The 12905-nt window shown below is 36.5% G+C and overlaps 2 protein-coding genes across 2 annotated transcripts; both read left to right on the top strand.

Annotated features, from left to right (window-relative positions):
• Window positions 1–9: 9 nt before the first annotated feature.
• Window positions 10–4307, top strand: LOC149734108 (growth hormone secretagogue receptor type 1-like). The gene is made up of 5 exons (XM_089881570.1): window positions 10–972; window positions 1640–1888; window positions 2031–2246; window positions 2872–3055; window positions 3354–4307. The coding sequence occupies exons 1-5, from the start codon at window positions 927–929 to the stop codon at window positions 3811–3813; spliced, it is 1155 nt and encodes a 384-aa protein (XP_089737696.1). The 5' UTR covers window positions 10–926; the 3' UTR covers window positions 3814–4307.
• Window positions 4308–4443: 136 nt separating this feature from the next.
• Window positions 4444–11025, top strand: LOC149734109 (growth hormone secretagogue receptor type 1-like). The gene is made up of 5 exons (XM_089881569.1): window positions 4444–4994; window positions 6849–7100; window positions 8186–8401; window positions 9037–9214; window positions 9541–11025. Exons 1-5 carry the CDS (start codon window positions 4931–4933, stop codon window positions 10079–10081), a joined length of 1251 nt encoding a protein of 416 aa, XP_089737695.1. The 5' UTR covers window positions 4444–4930; the 3' UTR covers window positions 10082–11025.
• Window positions 11026–12905: the final 1880 nt, after the last annotated feature.

Genomic DNA, 12905 nt, shown 5'->3' on the forward strand with positions numbered 1-12905 from the left:
TTAAACAATAAACAACGGTCTATATGGGAGTCGTGAGCATACGGTTTTATAATTCTTTAAATATTCTTTATTTACTACCAAATGGGACGAGAAAATGGATTGAAAGGCGTCCCATCTTTTCTTACTCTACTATATATAGTGGGGTGGGGAAAGATGGGACACCTTTAGCACCCAATATCCTAATATCCTGGTCGTGTTTTAAACAATTAACAACGGTCATGAAAGTCGCGAGGACAAGGTTTTATAATTCTTTGAGTGTTCTTTGTTAACTACCAAAATGTACGAGAAAATAGATTGAAAAGGTGTCCCATCTTCCCCCATCCTCCTATATAAATGAAACACAATTATATTCTTTTGTTCATATTATACATGGAAGAGTTTTTTTTTTTATAAAATTACGCTATAAACTCTTGGAAATTCAGTTGGCTTTTCAGTCCAACTGAAATCCAGTCAAATTGATTTAAATCCGCAACAAATACGCTGCAATTTTAGCAACCAGTGCCAAACGGGCAGCAGTAGATAAGTGATCGATTTTATGTGTACGCCGTTCTGCTGGTGGTAGCTGTAGCCGTTTAAAAAACGCTTTCCAACAGATTTTATCTGGTGCTCAAATAACATTGTTGGTTATTTGGTTAATGGATTAAATACCTAATCTACCGATTGTAGATAGGTTTTTTTAAATAGATGTTTAGTTAACGAGAGAAATGAGGTTATTTGTTTGTGTACCGAGATGGCTAAGAATAGTAAGCAAGCATAGTTAAGTGTTTGTGTGAAGCGAGTCGACCCCGCGCTCTCTTAATATAGCAAGCGTTTTATCTTCTCATGTTTCCGGGGCATTGGATTGCTTTTAGTTGCAGCTATAAACACCCCGCATTGTAGTAAGGCGGTAGGCAGGCCTATAGCAACTCGACCGCAGAAGTAGAAACATGAATGCAACTGTTGAGAATGGGATTGAAGTGTTGCTGACAGAAAGTAAGTAAAATATAAAAAAATATGAATAAACATGAACAAAACTATATTGTTGCCCGCTATATGCGGATAAATAAATATGAACAAATAAATAAATAAATGATGAAAAATATAAATAAATGTAACTTATTTATCCGCATATAGCGGGCAACAAATAGTTGTTGGTGTCTGTACACAGTATCCGAAATACGTCTGTTTTGTCCGAATTTCGTGCCGCATGCAGAATTCGAATACGGCGCGAAAAAATGACTATACTGTGTACATAGATATCCGACAAAATATTTCCTCCGAATCGTATACGAATTCGTAACCCCGGATACTGTGTACATCCATCTTAACACGGACGTTCTGTTTCATACACTTCGTGTACGCTTACGAGTAACAACACATTTAACTTAATAGCAGAACCAACATACAAAAATAAATCCCCTTTATTAACATGTGTTGTAATTGCAGTGACATAGATATTCTGTTAGCACATATTTCCCAATATTTTCTGGCCATATGTTTTAACAATCAACAACAGTTATTTTAAAACTCACGAAGATTCGTTATATAATTCGGTAAAACTTGTTGTTTATTACCAAACTTGACAATAAAATAGAATAAAAACATAGATAATTTGACGCCAACCTACTTTACATTCATTGTTTACCATTCATTGTTTCAGCGCATGATCCTTCATTCGCGGTCAAAATGTCAATCTCCGTGGCAGTTGGATTTTTTTTTGTTTTCGGTTCCACCGGGAGTTTCTGCACCATTGTAGTGATACTTAGCAACAAAAGCTTGCACACAATTGCCAACTTCTTCATATTGAGCCTGTGTGTATCTGACCTTACTTCTGCACTCGTGTGTTCCCCACTATGGTTGTATAGAAGGACATGGGGTTACAATAGATGGCAATGGGGAGAGTTTTTATGTAAGTATCTCTCTCTCTCTCAGAACACCCGTGTCACAACGAGTGTTGTTACTCCGCCACGCCAGGATAAACAAGTTACACCGATTTAATATTATTTATCATTATAAAATTTGTATCAAAAATTTTCTATCCTTTTTAATAGGCAAATTCTATTGGGTGAGCGACTTAGCAACAAGCTATGTTACTTCAATGCACATTCTTTCCTTCGCCGCATTGAGGTTTATAGCAGTAAGACGACCTTTCCAAATCTCGTCAATCTCAAAACGTGTGACTCTAATGTATATAACCTCCTTATGGCTGTTAGCCTTGGTACTTGCCTTACCGCTTGGGTTTTTCATGGGGGTGCAGTATGACAGGGGTAAGTTCGTCTTTAAACTGTAAAAAATAGCAAATAAGGTTGTCATATTACTGTGGGGTAAGATGGATGCTGAGTATAATGTCATATATTTTCGGATCGTGTTTTTAAGAATTCATGTTCTTTTGGAGTCGTAGGAATACGGTTATATAATTCTTTGAATTTTTTTGTTTGCTACTTTTTTGTTTATTTTTTGCATACTTTTTGTTTGCTTTTTTGTTTGATACTTTAAAAGAATGAAAACGTTAACCGACTAACCACAAGCTACTATGTTCATATAAAAATATATTTTCAATGCGTTAAGTAAGTGTGGGTATAAACTATAAGCTTTATTACATAACGCTACTGTTCCTGCCCAGGCGTAGAAACTTATACTAATTAAGGTGGGGGAAGATGGGACAACTTTTCGTTCTATCTTCTCGTCCCATTTGATAGTAAACAAAGAATAATTAAAGAATTACAAAACCGTATCCTCACGACTCCCATGGACCGCTACTATTTGTTCAAAACATCAGTATATTTGGGTATATGTGCTAAAAATGTCCCATTTCCCCCCACCCTACTGTACAACAAAACTTTTTTACCAGAAAACAATTTCACAAAATTATTTTATTTCCCTATATTTTAGCCACTCACTCAGTTGGGGATTCTTGGCCCTCATGTTCCATGTTAAACGACAACAAGGGCGGGTGCTGTGTGTCCAACTACAGCGTTTACTTCTCTATTATCAACCCCCTAATGTTTTATGTGCCAGAAGTTATAATAATCATACTCTCGGCAACGATTATTTTCACTTTGTTGAAGAAGCGACGGTAAGCGAGGACACGTAGTGTAAACACGATAACAGGTGTATTGGGTCACTGCGGTTTAAATTATTGAATTTAATAATATTGATAGGTCGCCTGTACTGTGTCGTAAAATGAATACTGCTTTTATACCGAATGCTTGATACATATTTACATAATGTGTTAGATATTGAATTGAATGTACAGTGGGATTATGTTTGGATATTGAAATCATTAGTCTTGTGTGCTTTTTAGGTACCTAAACACAGGACGAAGGAAAAATGCATTTATCAAATTGAGAGTAAATCGAAATTATTTAAAACAGGTGGAGACGTCGTTTTATAGCGAGGAAGAAAAACACGTCTGTATTTGCGTCAAAGCCGATTCCTAGTGTGGAAGATGCAGCAGTTAATGTGGGAGCAGTGAGTAACGTAATTCAAACTGCAATCACACCGGTCACGCATAGGTTTCGGGGTCTCTTCATACGTCAGAGCAGTGTGCCGGACTCAGTTACTCAAATGGAGAAATCTACATTTGTTCAGCTTACGCTTATAGTCGTGTCTTTTATGATTGGGTATATTCCTTTCACAGTTTACTGTGTATGGGCTTCTACTACGCCAGAAGAAGCAAAGGGCAATAGCACAGATTATCGGTTCGGTGCAGTTTCTTACCTCTGCCTGAGATTTAGTGAGTGTTTAAATCCGATAGTTTACCTCCTGGGGTCTTCTGCTCTCAGAGACGCAACGAAGCAGCTTTTTCACAAGTTCAAATGCACGAAAAATTAATCAGAGTTTAAAATTTATATGAAAGAACTGACCTTTATCGTTTCATCATTTAGTTAAAACGCTCTGAGATGTACATTTTGAGATTCAATCATGTTTTGAAGCTTTTTTTGTATATTATTTGTTTAGTTTATTTTTTTCTCTGATTCTATATCAGTATCTTGCTAAAATTCACTGTACGTCAAGAAATATTCAGAAACGGAACCAACAACGGCATTCTGGAACGGGAGAATGGCCTATAGCAACGCTGGCATTATCTACCCCTGTTATTTGGCATCGCCTATTGGTCTCAACTCAGCATGCCTTTTAAAAGTTCACGTTCCCACCACTCAAAAGAATGTGTAACCTATTTTCTTTGAACTATGATGTCAAAGCCGATGCCTTTAGCCCATACTGACCTTATACTTGCGTTTGGACATTGCGGGAAATTTCTGTTGTCCATTTTTTTGTTTTCCAGTTGTTTTTCGCACTGTACGTAATACACCTCACAGATAATTTATTACGTACCGGATGTGTCACTTTTGGGTCGATATTTTCCGCTTCTCGTTCGAATCGTAATGTTGGTATGTAAACATACTATGACGTCATTACGCGCGATCGCTATATTGCGTCACACACGGCAAGCTAGAGTGACCTCGCTTAATTTGTGTTAAAACCCCGCGGGAGGAGCGCTTATCAACAACGGTGGCGAGCATTCTTTAATTACCGTAACTCGTGCTAATTCGACACAGTTGCGTTTACTTTTCCAACGCTGGTAGTAAAGCGACCGCAGTATACAGTCTTAAGCGAGATATGTTTTTTCGGTATTATTTTATTTTATATGAGTCAAAATATTTGAGTTTTTACCAGAATTCTCGTCCAGTTACCCGAAAAGTCCCGTATACGGTGGACAGGTGCCTGTTACCGTCCAGGAACAAACAAACAGGCATGTGTAAGCATAAGCCACAATCTTACTGCTATGTTTACCAATCGTAAAAAGGCAAGTTCTCAAAACCCACTACGTCACCTTTAGATAGTAGAATTTGAACTCTGTTTTTTTTCAGTCTCATTTCAGCTGATTCTGGGTCCGTGTATTTCTTGTATGTAGGGAACATTGTAGCTGTTAATATCTGTGCTTAAAATGACCACGACGATGGATATGGTTTCGCTAAATCTGACAGCCAGTACAATGGCAACAATACAAGGTAATAGAAGTTTTTTTTATTATTATTTATTCGTGTCTGGGATTACATTGTTAAAATATACTAGGCTAGGGTAAGGTTCATGTTTTCATTCTGTTATCGTCACATTTGATAGTAAACAAAGAATATTTACAGAATTGCATACCCATATCCTCACGAATCGTTGTTAATAGTTAAAAACACGCCTAAAAAATATGGGACACAAGGTTCTAACGGTATCTATCTTTTTTCCCAATATACTTTTTAATGTTTGTGTATGCTGTTTACGACACAATTGTAGTTGACCGTGTATTCAGTTACATCTCACGTTAGACAGTTGATAAGATTTATAGACAAGTTATTCTGTACATTGAATAAAACAACCAGCTGCGGACAGTTTTACGTTCACGTGTGATTTAAAAGTAACGAGTGACCGCCTGCAAAACTTTTACTGCGTTTATACGAACTGCTTGTTAGAAATAATTACCCACAAAGTAACACACATGGTAACTCGTAAGCTGGCACGAAGTGTGTATGAACAACCGTGTTATAACGACTGTCGTTTTTAGCCACGCGAGGATAAAGCAAATTACATTCACTCATTCAAACACACATTTAGAAATTTTGCTTTGGTTTTCCACAGTCGTCGTTCGAGATGATTTTGCGTCTATTGTAATATTAACGTTTCTTCTTATCTGTTCAGTGATTTCGTTGAATATAACGGCATTAGTGAATTCCTACTGAGCGAGTTCGGCCATCAATTATGCATGATAAGATTTCGTGTAAATCGTGAAATGCCTTGCAAAGTTAGCGTCGCAATGCAATTGTACCATCGTCGTATCTTTCCCTGCGTCACGAGACGTGGGCCTTTTATTTAAGCTGTAGAAATCGAACCGAAAGGCAAATACGACGTCCGTGTTTGCAAATTGAAATCGACTTTGAGTTGTACGTTTGATTAATTCTTTCTGTTATATCACGGCGCGTTCAGCCTCCCCCCAAATTATGTCAATACTTCGTTTTCTCTGAGTCAGAAATCAAACTGTAGCGCTTGGCACTGTTGGCATAGGCGTAGTCGCAATACATGTTTTGCAAAAAATAATTCGGAATAAGTCTCGTAAAAATTAGAAAATTTAATTTTTGTTAAAGGAAATTTAAAATTCAAAATATTATTTACTTATTTCGAAACTGTATCAAATTGAATTTAATTTTGGGAACAGATAATATAGAGTATATTTTATTCCTTCACCCTGGGAATTAGTTGAATGCACACTTCATTACACCGTGTGTACCATGTAAATATAGCATGGACAGAAGAGTAAAAACATGTTGTTTGACAACGAATACATATTTCACATAATTAAGGTCATGAAAAAATAATTACCCGTGTGTTAAAGGCGCCGTATTAATATTTACCGTCAATAAAATATTTTTGATGATGCTTCTCACGGTATTACGCCATCTTTCTCAGATTATTTAAATAGTCCCTTCGAGTTGAGTGAATAAGTGAATGTAACTTGCGTATTTTCGAGTGCCGGGGAAAGACAATCGGTGTTGTGCTGTTTGTGAGTGATCTTTTAGAGATGTAACATATAGCGAAGTGGGGGAAAACGGGACACCATTAGCACATAATATTCAAATGTCCTGATCGTGTTTTAAACATCAATTAACAACGTTCTATTGGAGTCGTAAGGATGCGGTTTATTTTTTAAATGTTTTTTATTTACTATAGCAAATGGGACAAGAAAGTAGCATGAAAATATGTCCCATTCTTCCCTACCCCACTACACATGTAATTTATAGTTGTGATTGCCTTCCGTGGGATCGCACCTACATAAAACAGACTATTTAAAAACTTACACCAACCTATTTTATTTTTAGACGATAACTTCCCTTCTTACACGTCCAACATTGTGATTTCTGGCGTCATCGGTACATTACTTCTAATCGGGGCTCTTGGCAGCTTTTCCACGATGCTCGTAATTCTCATCAATAGAAGTTTACATACTAAAGCAAATTTCTTCATATTCAGTCTCTGTGTCTCGGACCTCATCTCTGCATTCGTGTGTTCCCCACTATGGTTGTATAGGAGGACATGGGGGTTTGATAGATGGCAATGGGGAGAGTTTCTATGTAAGTGGTTTTTATATTAGTGTGGGGGAAGATGAGACACCTTTTTATTCTATTTTTTATCCTATTTGGTAGTAAACAAATAACATTCAAAGAATCATCAAACAGTATTCTCACGACTTCCACATACCGTTGTTAATTGTTTAAAACACGATCAGGATATTTGGATATTATGTGCTAAAGGTGTCCTAAACTTCCCCACCCACTATATGTATATGGTACCGTACGTCAAATACGTATTGTAGTTACATTGATGCAAAATATTTGGAATAAAGTAAAATATATATTTAGTAGGGTGCGGGAAAGATAAGACACCTATTAATTCTATTTCTAGTCCAATTTGGTAGTAAACAAGTAAACAAAGAACAACACGACCAGGATATTTGGATATTATGTGCTAAAGGTGTTCCATCTTCCCCCACCCTACTATATAGTACGTTGGGTAAAATTGGGGATGTTTTTATTCCGTTTTCTAATTTGGTGGTAAACAAAGAATGATTTTATAATTATATAACCAAAACCTCGTGTCTCTAAAAAACGTTAATAATTGTAAAAACACGATGAGGAAACATAGGGTTTAGCTGTTATAACGATTTCCATCTTATCTAACAGTACTACGTGTTTGATGAATTTTGCAAAAAAATATGTTTGAAAAATTTTTCAATTTTTTTTTTCTAAAGGGTAAAAGTACTATAGGAAACTGACTAACTTTTCCCTAAATCCCACTTCGCGTACTTTGGCATAAAGAACCTCACTCAAATAAAATTAAATGCCGATTTTCGCATGCCACCTTTGCACGCATTCAACATCCACGCACTGTTTAACTTTTTGCAAATCACGCCCGATTTTTGTTTGCCTTTACCAACAAAGGTGTGAAAAGACAAGTAAATATGCGGGTTTGACATTTTCTTTGTGTGGCTGTCATATGTTCTGTGTCTGGCATTTTTTTATCAGCAGTTCTGATTCCCTCTTTATTCTCCTTTTCAAATTTCTGCAAAATGTGTTTAAACTTTTGGACCCCTTAGTTCCCAATCTGTAAGATCTTAAGTTCACGTTGTTAACATTGCACCCCTTCCTATATTTGACAGGTAAATTTTACTGGGTCGTGGATTACGCTACTAACTACGTTACGTCGATGCATATCGTCGCTTTTGCTATTTTGCGCTTTGTTGCCATCAAGCGGCCGTTTTTAGCAATGAAGATCTCAAAACGAACAACGTTGGTTTTCATTTGCGTGCTCTGGGTCGTAGCTATCTTATCAGCGTTGCCGCTTTACTTTTTAATGGGGGTGGACTTTGAAAGATGTAAGTTTTAATCATAACATATAGTTAACATATGGGTGGGAGAAGATGGGACACCTTTAGCACATAATATCCAAATATTCTGATATTTTAAACAATTGACAACGGTCCATGAAATTCGTGAGAATATGGTTTTATAATTCTTTGAATTTTCTTTGTTTACAACCAAATGAGACGATAAAATAAAATACAAAGGTGTCCCTTCTTCCCCCACCCCACTATATTTAATTATATAGTGCTGTGGCTGTATGCTGGATATCATTAGCACATAGTTTCCCATATTTCCCAACCCCCCAAGAGTCTTAAGAATACGTTTTTTCTTAAGAATAAAATTTTGTAAATACTTATCTTCGTGTGGCCGTGCAACGGCGGTCATTAGAAAACAGGTGTCTTGTTTCATACACCTATAGTGCCTGCTTTTCGAGTTACCACATATGTAACTTTGTGAGAGACTGTGTTTATTTATTTTTTAATGTAAAAAAACTTAGAACCTATAAGTGACCACTGGGTTAAAGCACAAGTGTCTTAGCCAAGGACACATACACGCCCAGAAGCAACTTGTGGGAGGCAGACGCTAAACACTGAGCCCCGGCGTCATATTTTAATTTGTTTAGTATTACCATAAACTTCCATTTCAGCGTCCCGAGACGTGGGTAGTGCATGGCCGTCATGCTCCATCGACAGCAGAGATGGATGCTGTACCAATCAATACAAGATATACATCGACATCTTAAATTCGCTCATGTTTTTTGTCCCCGACATCTTGCTCATTGTTATTTCGCTGATGATCGCAAGGTCTTTAATAGCACGGGACAGGTATGTTATAGGACCTGTAAAAAAACCTTCCTTTTCTTTTTGTTATGGGCAGGCATTTTTGGTACGCAATAATACTGAGGTTTTAATATAGTTATTTAAATTGTCTTTGTTTACTACCGAATATGACGAGAAAATAGAATAATAAAGCGTCCCATCTTTCCCCAACCAGCACCATAAATTTTATTAACAACTTTTTACACTAGCCTGTTTTTTTTATCAAAGCTCATAGTTTGTGCACTTTATAAATTTAATTTTTACTTTCATTTTTTTTATCAAATTTTTCCTCTGAAATTATCCTGGGGCCTGAAATTCAATCTTTTATTTAGGTTTCTGCAGCGTTATACCTCTAGCGTGCGTTCCAACAAAGCAGTGCTGAAGGAACAGGTCTCTAAAGTCTCCACAATATCTTCAAGCAACTTTAACATCCCTGACTTAATAACCAACCACTCTGTCGTAGCTGATGCAACCAGTATTACGGACAGTGACATTGAGAAGGCAGACACCAGCGATGCGCGATGTCACCAGCAAGTAACTGACGTGTCTTACAGCAACAGCAGCCGAAGAAGGCCAGTTCAACAGTCTGAAAACGACATGTTAATGTACCATGAGATAGGTACCTTTGTCCAACTTGGTTTAATCGTAGTTTGCTTTATGATTGGGTATTTGCCTCAAACTGTGTACCTAATGTATTCAACGAACACTCCAAAAGAGTTGAACACGTACTACAGCGATTACTGGTTCGGTGTTTTTTCCTACCTATGCGTACGCCTGAGCGAATGCATGAACCCTGTTATGTATAATATGGGCTCCAGTAATATTAGAGGCGAAACTGTCAAACTTTGGCGGAAGGTGTTTTGTTGTAATTGACACCAAGAGAATCTTGTGTGTGACCCATGACCTATACTTAATGTATTGGGTAGGCCATGTGTGACCATACTCACACTACAGATACACGGTACAAACCTACACGTTACAAGTTAAAATATATTTAAGCTGCTTTGCAAAAGTCAATACCTATCTTTCCTTTCTGTAAAATTCAAATTTTTCTTTAATTATTGATACATTTTATATATCACCAATTGTCCGAAATACGACATCCCAAATTAAATTTTACGACTCGGTAAATATTTTTACACGTTTTGTTTGCACAAGTTTATGGTCTTCTTCATAAAACACAACATGTAATAACACCAGCCTATATAGCCCTTGTATTCCGTTATGTAAATGCCACTGTTAACTAAAAAAGTTCAGGGTAATCAATTTCATGTTTTCTTTCTTTTATATAGGTACGACAATATAATACGGTGGGGTAAGATGGGTTACTGTTAGCACCTAAAGCCCATATTTTCCGATCCGGTATAAAACAATTTAACAAGGCTCTTTTTGAAGCGTGATGTCATAGTTAAATAATTTTGGAAATATTCTTTGTTTACTAACAAAAGAGATGACTGTCTCATGTTACCCTACGGTATTATGTGTAAATAATATAGTAGGGTGGGGGAAGACGGGACACCTTTAGTAGCCTACATAATATCTAAATATTCTGACCGAGTTTTTATTCAAATAACAACGGTCTGTGGAAGTTCTGACGATACGGTTTTATAACTCTTTAAATGTGTTTTGTTAACTACCAAATGAGACGAGAAAATAAAACGGTGTCCCATCTTTTCTCACTCTCACTATATCTTTTACATTATTGCAAATATTTGTATCATTGTTACTTTATTACATGTTTTTTTTTAATGTATGTGCACTTCTTTCGTTTAATTCTTCTACCTTTTAAACATTTAATAAATGAATATACGCTTGTACATCGCTTTAGTATCGAGTCTCGCCCTAAACCAGTGTTTCCGAAAGCCGCGGATAACCAGATCACGCAAGGAAAAGAACAAAAGTAGAAAAAAACTGGAAACACGAATTGCAATTTAGAGCGTTTTTAGCGCTGATTATTCCCTCCGCTTTTTCTGCCTTGTTGAAAAACCAGTGTTCACACAAAGTATTTAGATTTAGACTTGTACGAGAAGGGAGTTAAAGATATTAGTTCGCACCAGATTTGAACAACATGTTATAGAAAAATGCTGAGAGAATGAAGTTAAGTAATTTTTTATTATTAAACTAATTCTGCATTGTGATATTATACTAATACCCTGCATTATTATTTTAACACTGTTATAACACTTTTAGTGTCTTAAATTGAAAACAAATACGTCTACAATAGTATAGTAGCGTGATATCCATTGAAGAAGAGGCCAATAATGAACTTAAACACAATCCAACAGTAGCTTTTATTTTAATAGTTTTCGAATTTCGGAAATATAGGTATACAATTTGGGTCGTTTGAAACGCATTTTGCTTGTTTCATAATTACGTCCACAATATCACGGATGGCTTTGCCTAATAAAATAATAAACGTTAATTTTAGTTCTCCTGACATATGATGGATTTTATATACGTTTTATGTTGAGTATAGAAGCATTACGAAAAGTCCGCTGTTGGGCCCAAACCACCTATAGAGAAGATGGGACACCTTTTAACTCTATATTTTCTCGTCCCATTCATTAGTAAACAAAGAACATTCAAAGAATTATAAAACTATATCCTCACGACTCTCATAGGCCGTTGTTAATTGTTTAAAACACGATCAGGATATTTGGATAATATGTGCTAAAGGTGTTTTATCTTCCCCTACCCTACTATATGTAATGCCGGTTTAAATAGGCTGTGAAAGCTTGATTAAAAAATAAAATTCCTTTACCCTTAGATTTAAAACCCCATCCGGCACGAGCATTTTTATTACTATGAATAGTATTATATGCAGTTTCGATGATGACAGTTATACCGATGATAAGCAAAATGAGAAATGGTGATTTAAGTTTCGGATTCTGTTTTCAGTCGGGATGGTAAAGTTTCTTGTTCTGTTCTACCGAGAACTTTAATTTCTAGCGCTACAGTTTCCTTTCTGTTCAGCTACAAAACCCTAATTTGTAAAGCTAAAGTCCCTCTTTCCGTTTAATTGCAAACTTAAGTTTTTAGCACCAAAGTTTCTTGCTCGGTTTAATTGCAAGGCTAAAAATTTCTAGCGCTAAAGTTTTAAGTTCCATTTGTGCATAATTGGCCATGTTCACATTTCGATTTGTGCAACTCTACGTTATGCTCATTTGAACGTGTATGCAAATTCTCGTATCGCTGGGCACATGAACCAAACCTGTGCCGTTAGACTAAAAACTCTGTGTGGGTCGTGTTTAACTTACAAAACACATAGCACACGCATAGTTTAGAGATACAGCTAAACTAAATACGACATATAAACCTTACTTACACAGAGATACATTTTGCAATGCATGTTAGATACAGCGGTAGCATATTTGCCCGAAAATGCCTGGGTGGTGGCGCTAGATACCCAACCTAAACAAAACTGGTAATACTGCCGCTGGTGACCAGTGAAAACTTTGGTCTCAAAATGTTCCATACGTCTTCCTGATACTCGCTGTATATTTTTTTATTAAAAAACTCGGGCGTTCGTGTCGAAAATTAACTTTGAAAATGCGCAAAAACATGCTGCGTCACCGTAATTCGCCTGACTTGCGTAACGACATATTACGTCACAATAGCGAATGTTACGTCACAGTAGTGACATATTACGAACGTTACAGCACGTTATAAACTTGTTTTTCGTACTGTTTTCAGCTAG

Source organism: Ciona robusta, chromosome 7 (genome assembly GCF_009617815.1).
Source record: "Ciona robusta chromosome 7, ASM961781v2".
NCBI lineage: Eukaryota > Metazoa > Chordata > Ascidiacea > Phlebobranchia > Cionidae > Ciona > Ciona robusta.

What these genes read in the sequence shown, in the direction of transcription:
- LOC149734108 (XM_089881570.1), top strand. Translation starts at nt 927, where the DNA reads ATGAATGCAACTGTTGAGAATGGGATTGAAGTGTTGCTGACAGAAA. An exon ending in GGGGGTGCAGTATGACAGGG is followed by an intron (nt 2,247 to 2,871) that starts GTAAGTTCGTCT and finishes CCTATATTTTAG; the next exon opens with CCACTCACTCAGTTGGGGAT. An exon ending in ACTTTGTTGAAGAAGCGACG is followed by an intron (nt 3,056 to 3,353) that starts GTAAGCGAGGAC and finishes TATTTAAAACAG; the next exon opens with GTGGAGACGTCGTTTTATAG.
- LOC149734109 (XM_089881569.1), top strand. Translation starts at nt 4,931, where the DNA reads ATGACCACGACGATGGATATGGTTTCGCTAAATCTGACAGCCAGTACA. An exon ending in GCAATGGGGAGAGTTTCTAT is followed by an intron (nt 7,101 to 8,185) that starts GTAAGTGGTTTT and finishes TATATTTGACAG; the next exon opens with GTAAATTTTACTGGGTCGTG. An exon ending in GGGGGTGGACTTTGAAAGAT is followed by an intron (nt 8,402 to 9,036) that starts GTAAGTTTTAAT and finishes CTTCCATTTCAG; the next exon opens with CGTCCCGAGACGTGGGTAGT.